We start from the raw sequence: 12,677 nt of genomic DNA, 5'->3' as shown, positions 1-12,677 counted from the left end.
TGCGTCTGCACACACGCGCCATATGTCAAAGAATGCCGAAATTGGAGCATTTTGATACATTGATCCGGGGAAAGGCTGGCCGTAGGGTGTGCTGCCGGGTGCAAGCCGCATTTTTTTCTTTTTAATTATTATTATTTATTTTGAGCCACATTGGGGTGGGTTTTTTCTCCGCTGGCTGCCGTGGAGGAGAAATTCAATGGCTGAGCCGCACCAGCGCAGCCTCCCAGCAGGGCCAAATGGCATTTTATAACTAGTGTAACCCTTCACCGGGGGACGGGGACGCGGGGCGAGGGGGGTGGGAGTGGGGGGGGGGGGGGGAGCTGAGGATACCGGGGGCCTTGCACATGAACTAAAACTGCGGCAGGATTTTAACCCAACCCAACCCACCACCAACAAAAGAAAGCCCCAACCAGCAGCTCGGTGGAGACAAAGGGGCATCTCCTGCGCTGCCCGCCGGCTGTAATGGGGGTCTGGCCGGAGAGCTGACTGCGGCAGGGAGGGAGAGGGGCTGGGGAGGGGGGGGCTGGGGAGGGAGGAAGGGGGGGCAGGAGGGGAGGAGGGAGCAGGCTGTGGTCGCACTGGAAATGAGATCCGCTTGAATGAAAGGGGGGCCAAAATGAACTTCCATACATCATGTCTTTTCAACATCGCTAAACGTTCCTGACAAGCCCCTCCAGAGAGCCGGGTCCGAAACTGCCTCCAAAGTCCTGTCCAAATGATGGTCGAGATTTTTATTTTTTTCTTCGCCCCCTCTTAATTAATAGTGATAAAACGGGGATGATTTCTCCCCTCTCGCGAAGAGGACGTGAGCGAGCCGCTTCCCGACCCTGCAGGATTTTATTCTTTATTTGAAGCGGGATGAACGAAGGGAGAGAAGCAGATGGGAGGGAAAATAACAACAACACCACCACCAATAATAATAATAATTAAAAAAAAAAAGAATTGACATGACTTAGGTGGAAAGATTTCCCCCTTCTTCTTCCGGTTTTTGGGTTTTTTTGTGGTATTTTTTTTTGTCCATAAATCTTTCGCTCCGCTAAAATGTTTTCTAACCTGACCATTTCATTGCGCTCGTTAAGGTTTTTTCCAAACAGACCTAGCACAAAACTGGGATTGTAAAAGGGCTTTTTAGCTTCCCCTGCTCCAGGGATGTCTCCGCTGATAGACCGCAGTGCGCCTGTCCCCGTCCGGAGACAAAAATAGACCCCACTTTAAAAGCGAGGACACAAATCAGGGTAAGGAAAAGAAACCTCCAAATGCTTCAGCAAGAAATATTAAAGAGCAATATTTTATGAGATCAGCAGAAGTAATAGCTTCCAGATTTTTTTATTTCGGAGGAACTGGGACGAGGGCGACAAACGTATCTCGCTCGCCTGATCTGGTTTTGATTAGAAAGATTAAAACGCTGCTCCACTCATTTCATTAAAGAAAGGGACCTATAACAAGTTTTTATGATTAAACATCCCTTGCTGCTCATTTTTTATACAATCTCCTGCCTCTTGTTTCTCATTCAGCAGCCTGGAAAGCGCCCAGAGAAGGAGCCATTGATAAATCCCGGCTCCAGCGCTGTGGGCAGCGTGTTTTCTCGCCTCTGCACAAGCCCCAGACCCATCTCGCCCTGGCAGGACCGGGGGGGTTGACCTTTCCGCAGCCAACAACCCTTCTCCCCCCCCCCCCCCTTTTTTTTTTTAATTTCCCCCGTGTAAGGATGAGGGAGGGGGGTCTGCCTTTTATTTTTTTTGCCTTTCAACCCGAAAATTTGCAGGCTACCGCATCACCACCACACATTTATGTCTTTATTCCCTTGCTCTTTCTTCCCCCCCGCCTCAGCCCAGATCTCCCCCCTCCTCCCCGCCTTCTCCTGGGCTGTCTTGCGAGAAACAGCACTTCCAGCAACCCTCCAAGTTTTGGCAACCCATCGATAAGGCAGAAGCTCCCCGAGTGGATGGCAGAGAGCGATGCCTTTGCCAGCTCCTCTATTCCCAGCATCCATATTTAGTCTTTTTACATATCCTTCGATTGCCTGGGGTCATAAATTAGTACAATTAATTATCCCAATCTAAAAATTGATGGCACATATAACCCTTACCTCAGCGCCTTTTTATTATGGTACTCTGAAATAGAAAAGTGCTGGGGAAGGAAGCAGAAATCTCCGCTCTCCTCCGGCTGCGGGGGATGTTCGGGTCCGCCCTGCCGAGGCTGCGGCACCAGCACCGGCACCGGCACCGGCACCGGCACCGGCAGGCAAAGCCCTGGGGCTGCTCCTCTGCAAAGGGCTTTAAATAAAAAGACACCTACATCCTGATTTTTTTCCTTTTTTTTTTTTTTCCCCCGTGACGTTAGGTATATTTACATAGAGCTGCTCTACAATAGCGAACATAACAATATTACAGAACGGTTCTGAGACGAGAATAAAATACACAAATAAGTACAGCAGAAACGTTCAACACCATGACAGAACATCATTGAGCCATATTCCCTTCGGTCCTTTTTTTTTTTTTGTGTGTCTCTTTTTCCTCTTTTTTGTACAAAATATTCACTCACGAGCTCGCGGAATTAAAAAATAAAAATACTGGATAAGTTTAATTTATGAAATAAAATACTAAAAAAAATATTCAAGTACTTCTTGTGTTTGTTTTCTGAGGAGGACAAAACAAAAAACAAGGAAGAAGAAAGGAAGAGAAAACAACCCCCCCCAACATCTTTCTTTTATTTAGTTGCATTTTAGAAAAGACTCGTGTCCCAAAACGCTTGCTGTGTTTGCCTATAATGCTAAACATTCATCCGCACATTCAAAGTCAGAAACACTTCAACCCCCAGAAACAGCCTTTTTTTGTGGGTTTTTTTTTGGTGGTTTTTTCCTTTTTTTTTTTTTTTTTTTCCTCCACCCTCGTTTCTCATCGACTGGACTTTGCCAACTTTATTGCTGTTCTTTATCGGTTTTTTCTTTATTCATTTTCTTCATTTTCATTCGCCTGTTCTGAAACCAGATTTTGACTTGGCGTTCAGTGAGATTAAGGACTCTGGCTACTTCGTACCTCCGGTCCCGTGTAAGGTACATATTGAATAAAAACTCTTTTTCCAGTTCCAGGGTCTGATACTTTGTGTAAGGACATCTTTTCTTCCTCGTGGAGCGCGCATGAATCCAATTTGCGACGGGATTGTCTGAGAAAGAAGATTTTAACATTTTTTTGGGGGGGGGGAAAATCAGTGTATACAGCTGGCCTTTCTTCCCTCCCCCCTCCACGCCCTGGTGTATCTATAGAAAGAAACCTGTTTAATTAGCAGATCTTACCTAAATATTTTAAGTGACCTTCAGAAGAGTTTAATCTGTTTATTTTGGAGGGGTCATTTCCTTTTCTTTTGCTGCTGTTCTCACATAAAAGTTTCAGTAAATAAAACCGTAGCAATGGGTTTAAAATAATAATTATCCACATGACTGCTACTAGCAGTAATCTAAGAACATAGTCATAAAAAGTAAAAATTCCCACCATTTCATAGGCCCATAAACTCTTTTTACAACCTCAGCTCTCCAATACTTTCCCTAGAAGCTTTCCCAGACCTGGAAAGCCGAGTTTGTTTTTTTAATATCTTAAGGATGACACGCGAGATGTCCCACTGGCTCCCCGAAATTGGCGCTTTTTTTTTTTTCCCCTTCTCTCCCCCAGCCTAAAGGACTTTCCAGGCTGCTGCCACAGCCCGCCTTGGCCGGGGAGCAAACCCGCCGCTCCGTGGGAGAAGGTTTTACCCTCTGCCCGTTTTAGGCAGCTGCCTGCCAGCAAAGGGAGACTTTCGCCTCCTGATTCCTCGACTTATTTTTATCACGAGGGTGCCTGGCACCAGCTCGCCTGTCATAAATAGAGGTGTGAGCGCCTTTCCTGATAGAGAGCGCGATACTGAGGCACCAAGGTGCTCCCATCTCCTGTCACCCAGCTTTATCGCTCGGAAATCTCCCGCATCTTAGGCCAGGGGGGTCCCCCCAAGCCCAGGGCACGGCCGAGCGGCCGCAGGGGCGTGCGGTACCCCGGCGGGTGCACCCGCATCATCGTCCTCGCATCACCCGCTGGTGCTGAGGTCCTCTCGGGAGGGTTTGGCGAGGAGGCATTGTGTTGGGTGGGTTTTGCTTTGGGGCTTTTAAAATTATTAATTTATTTTATTTTAATCTCGGATGCTGAGTTGCTGCCCTCCTGCCTTTGCATCCCCCAGGAGCTGGTCCCCTCTGCAGAGCTGGGCTCCAGGCTCCCTGCGCTGCAGGGTGGAGGTGAGGGTGATGCTGGCGGTTACCTGACTCCTGCCCCTACAGTGTTCAAGGTTTCCTGATGGCTGGGTTGGGGTTGGGTTTGTTTTGGTTTTTCTGGAGTTCCCCCCCCCGCCTTCCCCCCCTCCCCTTGGGCTGCAGAAGATGTTTCTTCAAGTGTATGGTCCAATGTCCTGTGCTCGCTGCCTTTTGCCCTCTGCTACCTCCACACACTTAGTTTATGCCTTTACAATTCCAATTTCCCCCTTTGCTTCTCCCCTACACACACACACACGCCCCCCCGCCCAGGGCACCCACCTTTTCATTTATTCCCACGTGTTGGAGCATTTTATGAATAATTGCACCGGTGGAGCTTTTATTGATTTTTAAAATAGATAAAGAGACACCTCTGTATTTATCCAGAGATATTCCTTTCCCCTCCCCCCAAAAAAACACATCAATATGTTCACTTCCAGCCAGCTACAACTCTTCCTTGTTCTTTGAAAGTGGAAATATTTGAAAGCGAAGAGGCTTCTCCCTCTGCCTACCCCCCTCTCGCTCCCTCTCACACACGCACTCTCCTTCTCTATTTTTTTTTTAATTCCCCCCGGTAGAAGGTGATGAATATTTGATCACAGAAGCCAAAGCCCCCCCCCCCCTTTCCCCTTGCAAGGAAAAAAAAAAAGGGGGGGGGGGGAGAAAAAGAAAAAAAGAAACCCAGAAAAAGACTAAAGTGCCCAAAACAAAGTACAGATATTTGCTCTCCGGCTCTGCTAGGCGGACTCGCTCAAACCCCCAGATCTTCCTGCGTATCTGGAGTTTTAGGGTCGGGCTCTCTAAGGTAATTTCATTTTATTGAGTAGGGTCCTGGAAGCTGTAATGCCTCCCCGGTCGTAAACAAGAATGACTTCGACTTACTAGGGTCTAATTCGTGCTTTTCTTCTTTGTGTTTGCTGGAAGCGATGGCTTCGGACTCCGGGGAAGGAATTGTCTGCGCTGCTCTGTCTCTCAGCTCCCCCGGAGCCGCGTACATGTAGTCCGCGTAGCCGCGGCCGTCGGCGGGGCCGCACTCCGGCCGCCGCCCGGGGAAGGCGTCGGGCTTCAGGCCGTAGGGGCGAGCACCGGGGGCGAAGGCCGGGAAGGAGACGGCCCCGGCGAGGGGCTCCAGCCAAGTCCGCATGTACCTGGGCTCTGCCCCCACGGGCGCCTGGGGGGCGTAGGGGTGGTAGCCCACGGAGGACTGGGAGTGCACGGGAGCCCAGGAGGTGGTAAAGACGGCCGGCTTGGGGGCGAAACTGCAGGACGGAAAGTCGGCACAGTCCGGGACTAATCCTGACGGTCGGGCAGCAGCCGGGTGGGAGGCAGTGCTGGGGAACCTGGAGGCCAAGAGCTCGTCGTTCTCGTGGCTTATCAAGGAGTCAACATAGTAGTTGCTTATGGGGCCAGAAGCCGACATGGTTCCCCCCTCTTTTACATTCATAAGATTATTGTATGAACTGTATGTGTACTTTTTATCTTCTCATAGAACAATCAGGGCAGGTAATTATTTTTTCAGCCTTTCCCAGTGTGCCATTGGCTGCCCGCCCTCACGTGATTGTATTTACCCAAAAATATAGCGTGGATCAATCCGCAGGTCTTTTTTTTTTTTCCTTTCCTCCTTCCTTTTTTTTTTTTTTTTTTTTTTTTTTTTTAATAACGCCACCCGGCTTTTCCTAAAACTGCTGGAAATGGGGCGGGGACGTGGAGGAGGGAGGCTCGGCCGGTCCTCAGCCGGGGGATGCTCTGCCCGCGGGCTGGGGGGGAGATTCGCCCTGGTGCTAAGGAAGGTGGAAGGTAATTGTGGAAGGTAGTCCAGGAACTATTTCTTGACGTAATTTGTCTCTGTCCTTTGCTTCTGCAGCTTCTAGCCTCTAATGGATACATTAAATGGGATAGCGGTGGGAAGGGGAGAGGGGAGAAGTGCGGTGAAGGTGGGCTCCCCACTTGGAGAAAGGAGCTGGGGGGGAAGGGGGGGAAGAAGCTTTTAGCCTAAAAGCCAAGGGGGCTTTTGTCATCTTTTGCAGCGCTGTCTCATCGTTAGGCTGCTCAGCAGCTGAGAAATCTGTGGGGCAGAGGCACATCTAGCCCTGCTTTAAGAAAAAAGTGTCTTCAGGAGGGAAAAAAAAATATATATAGTCTGAGGAGCAGCTTTGAAAACAGGAGGGGGAAATAATAATACCACACACACACAGAGCCCCCCCCCCCCCCCCCAAAAAAAAAAAAAAAAAGGAAAAAAAGAAAAACTGAGCTTTCGCAGTGAAAGGCTGCATTATTCGGCAAGTAGTCGTGGATGTTTTTATGTCCTTCAATAAAATTTTTACGAGGATCACTTGATTGTTCATAAATGTGTCGTTCATTAAATAAAACCGTAGGACTGAGTTTCAGCTATATAGCTGAGGATGAGAGAGCTTTTGCGTATCAGGAGGAAGCAACAATGTGTGTTTGGCACATGATTTATTTTTTTTTCCTCCTTTTTTTTTTTTTTTTTTGTTAACGCCTGGAAACTTTTCTTTTTACACCAAATCGATTGAAGAAGTTGGAAGCGTTAAAAAAATCGGTGATAACCTGCCTGCATTTTGAGAGAATAACCTTTCCTTTGTAAGGAAAGACAGGTAGGTAAATAGCTCACGCCCATTGGAGTCTGCAATAAGGGAGTTAGGCGAGTCTTCTGGCAGAAAAAAAATAATATTAAAATTAAGGTACCTAACAAAAAATAACCTTTCGTGATTTTTTTTAGAAACAGAACCCCCCAAAAATATGGATTGTCTGGACTCTCCATCACCTCGGGTATTCTAGAGCTGGGGGGGACATGGAGGGAAACGGTCAAAATTTGCAAGAAGGGAAAGTGTGGGCTCAGAAAGCGGTGGGGGTCCCTCCATGGGAGAGGCAGGCAGGCAGGCAAGGGGGGTGGTCAGGGTGTCTCCAGTGATGCAGCATTCACCAGTGACAGGCGTTCTGTACAGTCTGGGCAAGTCCCACGGACGGACACAGCAGAAACCTTTTTTTTTTTTTTTTTTTTTTTCTCTCCCCCTTCCCTCCTCAGTAAGTTGCATGGGAAATGCGAGCGGGAGGAGAAAAGACATTAGGGCAGATTGAGGAAGAACAGGCAAGAGGGAATGATACTGCCAGGAGACCTTCCCCCCCAGCCCCTCCAAACTTACCCCCTCAGCTGAGCCAGGATAAAATCCTGCACCTCAATCCACAGAGCTCCAGGAAAAAAAAAAAAATAAACGCACGAGGCTGCCCTCACTGCTAGTAGAAATTGGATTTCCCTCTCAAAAAATAGGGAAGGCTTTAAAATAAAAATATGACGGGAGGTGTTTGTCAAGGGACTCCAGATTTTCCAAATTCGAAAAGTCATCGACTCGCTCCCCCCACAGAATTTATTCCTCATTCCGTTTTAAGTTCCCTGCTTTATGTGAGCCCTTAAAGGGAAATATTCCTGCAGGAGTAGAATGTCTTCTTTGGCCTTTATCGAGACCAATTTATCTGTCAATCATCAGTCTCCAATGACGGTTATTTTTATGTTCGCGAGAAAAAAAAAATCATCATTCTTTTATTTATTCCCATTTTAAAAATACTTACTCTGCAAGACTGCTAATAATAGTGGGCTGTGACATGTAGAGGAGAAAAAGCAGCTTGGCTTCTCTACTTTGGTGGAATATTTTAAAAGAGAATCCTTACAAAAGAAGGGTTGTTTGCAGATGTATATGCAGAAGGGGAGAGGGAGAAAGGGGGGAAAAAGAGGCAGAGAGAGAAGGAGGGAGAGGGAAAGGAAGGACTGAGCATGCAGAGGGACAGAAGCACTGAAAAGCTGAGTCAGTGGGGAGGTTTTCCAGAGGGGGAAAATTTTTTTTATAGTGTCAGAATATACCACAGACGAAGCGCAAAACGAGCAGAAATTATCAAAGCCACGCAGTCGTAATAAGTAGCAGCAGTTTTTGTAACCTTAATGCAAGCAGGCAAGGTCACTAAATTAGTCGTGGATGGTGGATGTTGGTGTTACACAAAGGCAAACGTATCTGGCAAAGATTTCTTTTATTTGCACGGAAACCTGCAGCACACGGGATTACTCACTCACTCCCCACACTGTGGTGGGGTATTAAACACAAAATAAGATCGCGTTTGTCATACAAACCCCTCTCATTCAGGGGCTGCTGGTCTCAGAATTGCGCAGTACAAAGCAGAGATGGAGACACTTCACCTTAAAGCAAACTAAAGAGACGGCTTAAGACTAAAGAGACGGCTTAAGACAACGTTTTCTCCACATTTAGCTGCAGAATCCCGTAACACGATGTGAACCCCCATAAAATATTGTCCTTTCACGCTTATCTCACATGAGACCATCCCCATGGATGAATGCAAAGTTATGTGGATAAAGTCCGCTCAGAGTGCAGGGCAAATAAAGCAGTATCCTGAAATATTCTTCTTTTCAGTAGCAGTGTCTCCAAGCAAATATCCAGACTGGATCTGAAACACGCCTTGTTATTGAATTCAGCAGCTACAAGGTTATTTCGCAGCTTTTCTGCACGCTCCAGCTAGACTCCTATGCCTCCACAAAAGCTTCGGTATTTGTTTAATGGGAGATTACCTCTTCTGAAATGATGGTGAGCTATCACATCCCTTCCAGGCAGACTAATATCTTTTCCTCTCACCTCCCCTTTTGAATCTGCAGGGGAAAGAAACTTATTTGCATTGAGCAAAACTAACACTAGCAATCCACAAGCTGTATGAGTTTTTTTTTTTTTTTCCGGCGGAGAAAAATTGAGTAATTTTTTTATATATATACATTAAAAAAAAAAAAGACGAAGTCTACTCGCAGATTAGGAGGTTATAGGAAATCAAGCCTTTGTCTGAGCACTGTCCTGGCTAGTTGACTTCTGACACCTTTTCGGAGCTAAATGCTTCCCATGTTCGCCCTGCTCCCTGCAAATGCTGTGTGTGCTCAGCCCGAGCTGCATCCCTTCCCTGCCCTGTGCGCGCAGCCAGGCTCTTTCCCCACTTCCAAATCTTTTGGTTTCGCTTTGAGAAATTCTCCCCTGATTGGAAGGTAGTGAGACAAAAAAATAACCCTAATAAAAAGAGAGAGAGAAGAGGGAGAAAAAAAAAAAAAAAAAAAAAAAAAAGAAAAAACCCCAACTATTGGACAGCCTGCCTGCTGAGGTGACACTGCTTTCTTGGGGCGGGGGGTGCTCTTTAATTTTTTTTTTTTTTTTTTTTTTTTTTCAAAAAACGGTGGTAAGAAAGAGCCAGGCTGCGGTCACCAGTAATTGGGGAGGGGAGGGTGTATCTCCCCTTCCCTGCTGCAGCTCCAGGCCCGAGCAGCACCAGCAGCCTTCCTCCGGAGCGGGGCTGCGGCGCTGCTGCCCGCCGGGGCACCCCGAGACCGGAGCTCCCGGCGGGGGCAGCCCCGGAGCCACGTCCCGGCCGCCCCGGGGCCGGGGGGTGACCGGCACCGCGCCCCCCGCCAGCCAAGCAAACGGAGCGTGCTCGGGGAGGAGGGAGAAAAAAAAACCCAGCCGCATTCCCCGCTTTCCCTCGGTTCAATTAACACTGTCAAGTTCGGATTAAAAAAAGAAATCGGGGTTTTCTCGGCTCCTTCCCCCCCACCGGCCACGCCGCACACCTCCAGCCCCGCTCCGGAGCGGCAGGGAAGGGCGGTGCTGCCGTCCCATCCCTCCAGGAACGAAACGAAAGTAACCCTCCAGCCAGCTCAACTCCCACTCCCCGCCTGCATTTCCAGCCTTAACCCGGAATAAAGTTCCCTTTCCCCCCCACTTCTTTGTCCTTTTCCATTCCCTTCCTCTTCTCTTGCCTGCCAAAGTTCTCTCTTTCTTTTGTTCCTTCTTCACCCCTCCTTTCCTTAAGAAAAAAAAAAAAAAAGAAGAAGAAAAAGGGGGGAAAAATTGTACACAATAGATTGAATGACTCTCAAGCAGACTCTCTGAAGAGGCTGCGAAATATTTCCTGATCCCCCAGATGCCTCTGTTTATTCCAGGATTGTCTCTTAAAGTAAATAAATATGGGGAAAGATTAATTTCAGGCCAAATACCATCCGTGAATCTTGCAGCAGCGCGATCGCAGGCTATAGGCTTTGCCTTATCCCACCCCCCCACCCCGCTACATTCTTTGGCTGCTTGAAAATCATATTTATTCAGGCTTCCTTAAAAGTTATCATACAGGAAAGCTCCCCAGGACAACAACTGACCGCTGAACGCACATCGCTTTGTATCAACGTGAAAACTTCAATCTGAGCCAACATGGGAATCACAGCTAAGGCAAAGAAAATCAGCATTCAGCTGAAAATGACACTGCAGGAGTTTTTTACCTGCTTAAGTGCTTCCCCCCCCCCCCCCCCCCCCCCCGTTTGTTGCTAAGAATTCCTGTCTCTCCAGTGTTGGAGGTACAGCTAATAGACAATAAATTCCGAGGTGCAATTAAAGCGAAGTACAATTTCTTTAAGTGTGTTATGGTCTCCTTTTCCAAAATTTCAGGTCTCCACCAGACGAAGCCTACTGCAGATGTTCACAAACCCCAGCAGCTCGGCTGCAGCAGCCGGGGAGGGTGCAAAATTAAAGCTCCTCTCCACGCTGCTCTCCAGGTTAGCTCGGTTTTGGGTGTGATATGAAATGCAGGTCAACAGAAGGGGAAATTTTTTTTTCCCCCCAGAGAAGTAAATTAAAAGAAGAGCAAGAAAACAAGCCTGAACCCAGAAAGGCGAAGTGTATACTGCCTGAAGAAACATATTTCTATACTTCTGCCTTTACATTTATTATGTTTCTGTCAGACACCCTGTAATTAGCATAGATAACTATAGTTGCAAGCTCCAAGTTGTGTCTGCAAATTCTATTGTTTGGCTGCTCCAGTTGCACACTAGCGAGCTTGAAAGCGAGCACAAGGTGTTAGGAAGAGCCTGGTGCCCTCAAATAAGACAATAACCCCGAGAAATGGGGGGGGGGGGGGGGGGGGGCGGGGGGGGGGGGGCGGCGGGAGGAGGGCGGAGGGTGCTGCTTTAGGCGATGGATTCCAGCACAAGCTGCACCGCAACATCTCTGGCCTGGTGCAAAAGTCTCCTCCAGGAGATCAGCTCAGCCTTAAACCTGCTTCTATATACCACAAATATGGCTTAAAAGAAAGACTATTCAGGCAATACCCCGTCTTCTGTCTTAATCCGCACCCCCACCCCCACCATCAAGCGGTTAATTGTAAGGTCGTCTGCAGAGCCAATACCTATGTAAATACTCAGTGTCTGAGCCAGACACCTAAAGATAACAACCTTGAGCAGGGACATTTGCTACCATTTACACGATTCCCTCCACCAGCCCCAGTTTGTTTTCCAGCGCTGGAGCGGGCTCGTCTTGTAGGGAAGAGCTGAGCCTTTAGGGGACTTCCCCAAAACCCAGCCGAACAAATACCCACGAGTAGCCAGGAGAACTTTTATCGGGACACACACACACAAAAACCCTTCCCCATAATATAGCACAGTTCTTCCCCTGCTGCAAAACTGGGAGAGTGTACCAACGCAACCTCATCTCCCCACAGCCTCCTACCCAACTTTTCCGCCCCACAGCTTTTGCATACACACGCACCCCCCCACCCCCCCAGATCATTCCTAGCAGCAAAGGATGAAGTTCATCCGTAGGCAATGCGTGCACACACAGCGAGACACGGGCAAAAGCCTCCAGGTTTTAAAATTACACCTGCTGGGAGAGGAGTATTATACAAACAGACGCAAGAAAAATTATGCAATCCAGCGTATCATAATATCGCTAATATTTTACTCTGATAACAGCATCAGAAAGTGCATGAACATGAGCAACAAAGCAATACTACGCGAAGAAAGATGAAGGCGAACAGCATGGTGTCTTTTTGACTACCCATGTTTTTACATAAAAAACAGGCACATCTATACAAAAATAGCTGAAGTAATAAATTCCCACCGTCCTTCTTCCTGATCTAATATCATAATTAAAAAACAGTAGGGGAGATTTTAACTTTTATTGCATTTCTGGAACTGGGTTGCTAAACATATATTAACTTTAGACTCTTCTCTTTCTCTCCAGGGGGGTGGTCTCTTAGAAATAAAATCAATCTTAATATATACATAATAGATATTGTTTTGTCTTGTACATGCTGTTAGAAGAAAGGGAAAGAAATCTGCAGATAGTTAATACAGAGAAAGCAAACTCATCATACATGTAATGAATCCTTTAAATCATTCAATTATCACAGCACTAATATCAAATAATTATGGTTAAATGTACCAGTAATCAACCTTGTCCCTGTTGAAATATTAATTTACAGTATCGTAAATGAGTTTCTTCCTTCTTTTTTTTTTCTTTCTTCTTTCTTTACCCTTTTTTTAAACTCGCTTACAACATTTTTTTCCCCAGCCTGGTGT

The 12,677-nt window shown here is 47.2% G+C and overlaps 1 protein-coding gene across 1 annotated transcript; it reads right to left on the bottom strand.

Annotated features, from left to right (window-relative positions):
• Window positions 1-339: 339 nt before the first annotated feature.
• Window positions 340-10,635, bottom strand: HOXC9 (homeobox C9). The gene is made up of 2 exons (XM_080368955.1): window positions 5,156-10,635; window positions 340-3,165 (listed from the first exon to the last, which is right to left on the bottom strand). Exons 1-2 carry the CDS (start codon window positions 5,715-5,717, stop codon window positions 2,921-2,923), a joined length of 807 nt encoding a protein of 268 aa, XP_080225081.1. The 5' UTR covers window positions 5,718-10,635; the 3' UTR covers window positions 340-2,920.
• Between the last annotated feature and the right edge of the window lie 2,042 nt (window positions 10,636-12,677).

This window comes from Falco punctatus (genome assembly GCF_963210335.1).
Source record: "Falco punctatus genome assembly, chromosome: 18".
In the NCBI taxonomy this organism is placed as follows: domain Eukaryota; kingdom Metazoa; phylum Chordata; class Aves; order Falconiformes; family Falconidae; genus Falco; species Falco punctatus.
The sequence above is the reverse complement of the archived record's forward strand: the minus strand, read 5'-3'. Positions and strand labels throughout refer to the sequence as shown.

What these genes read in the sequence shown, in the direction of transcription:
- HOXC9 (XM_080368955.1), bottom strand. Translation starts at nt 5,717, where the DNA reads ATGAATGTAAAAGAGGGGGGAACCATGTCGGCTTCTGGCCCCATAAGC. An exon ending in AAAGCACGAATTAGACCCTA is followed by an intron (nt 3,166 to 5,155) that starts GTAAGTCGAAGT and finishes CTTCTTTCTCAG; the next exon opens with ACAATCCCGTCGCAAATTGG.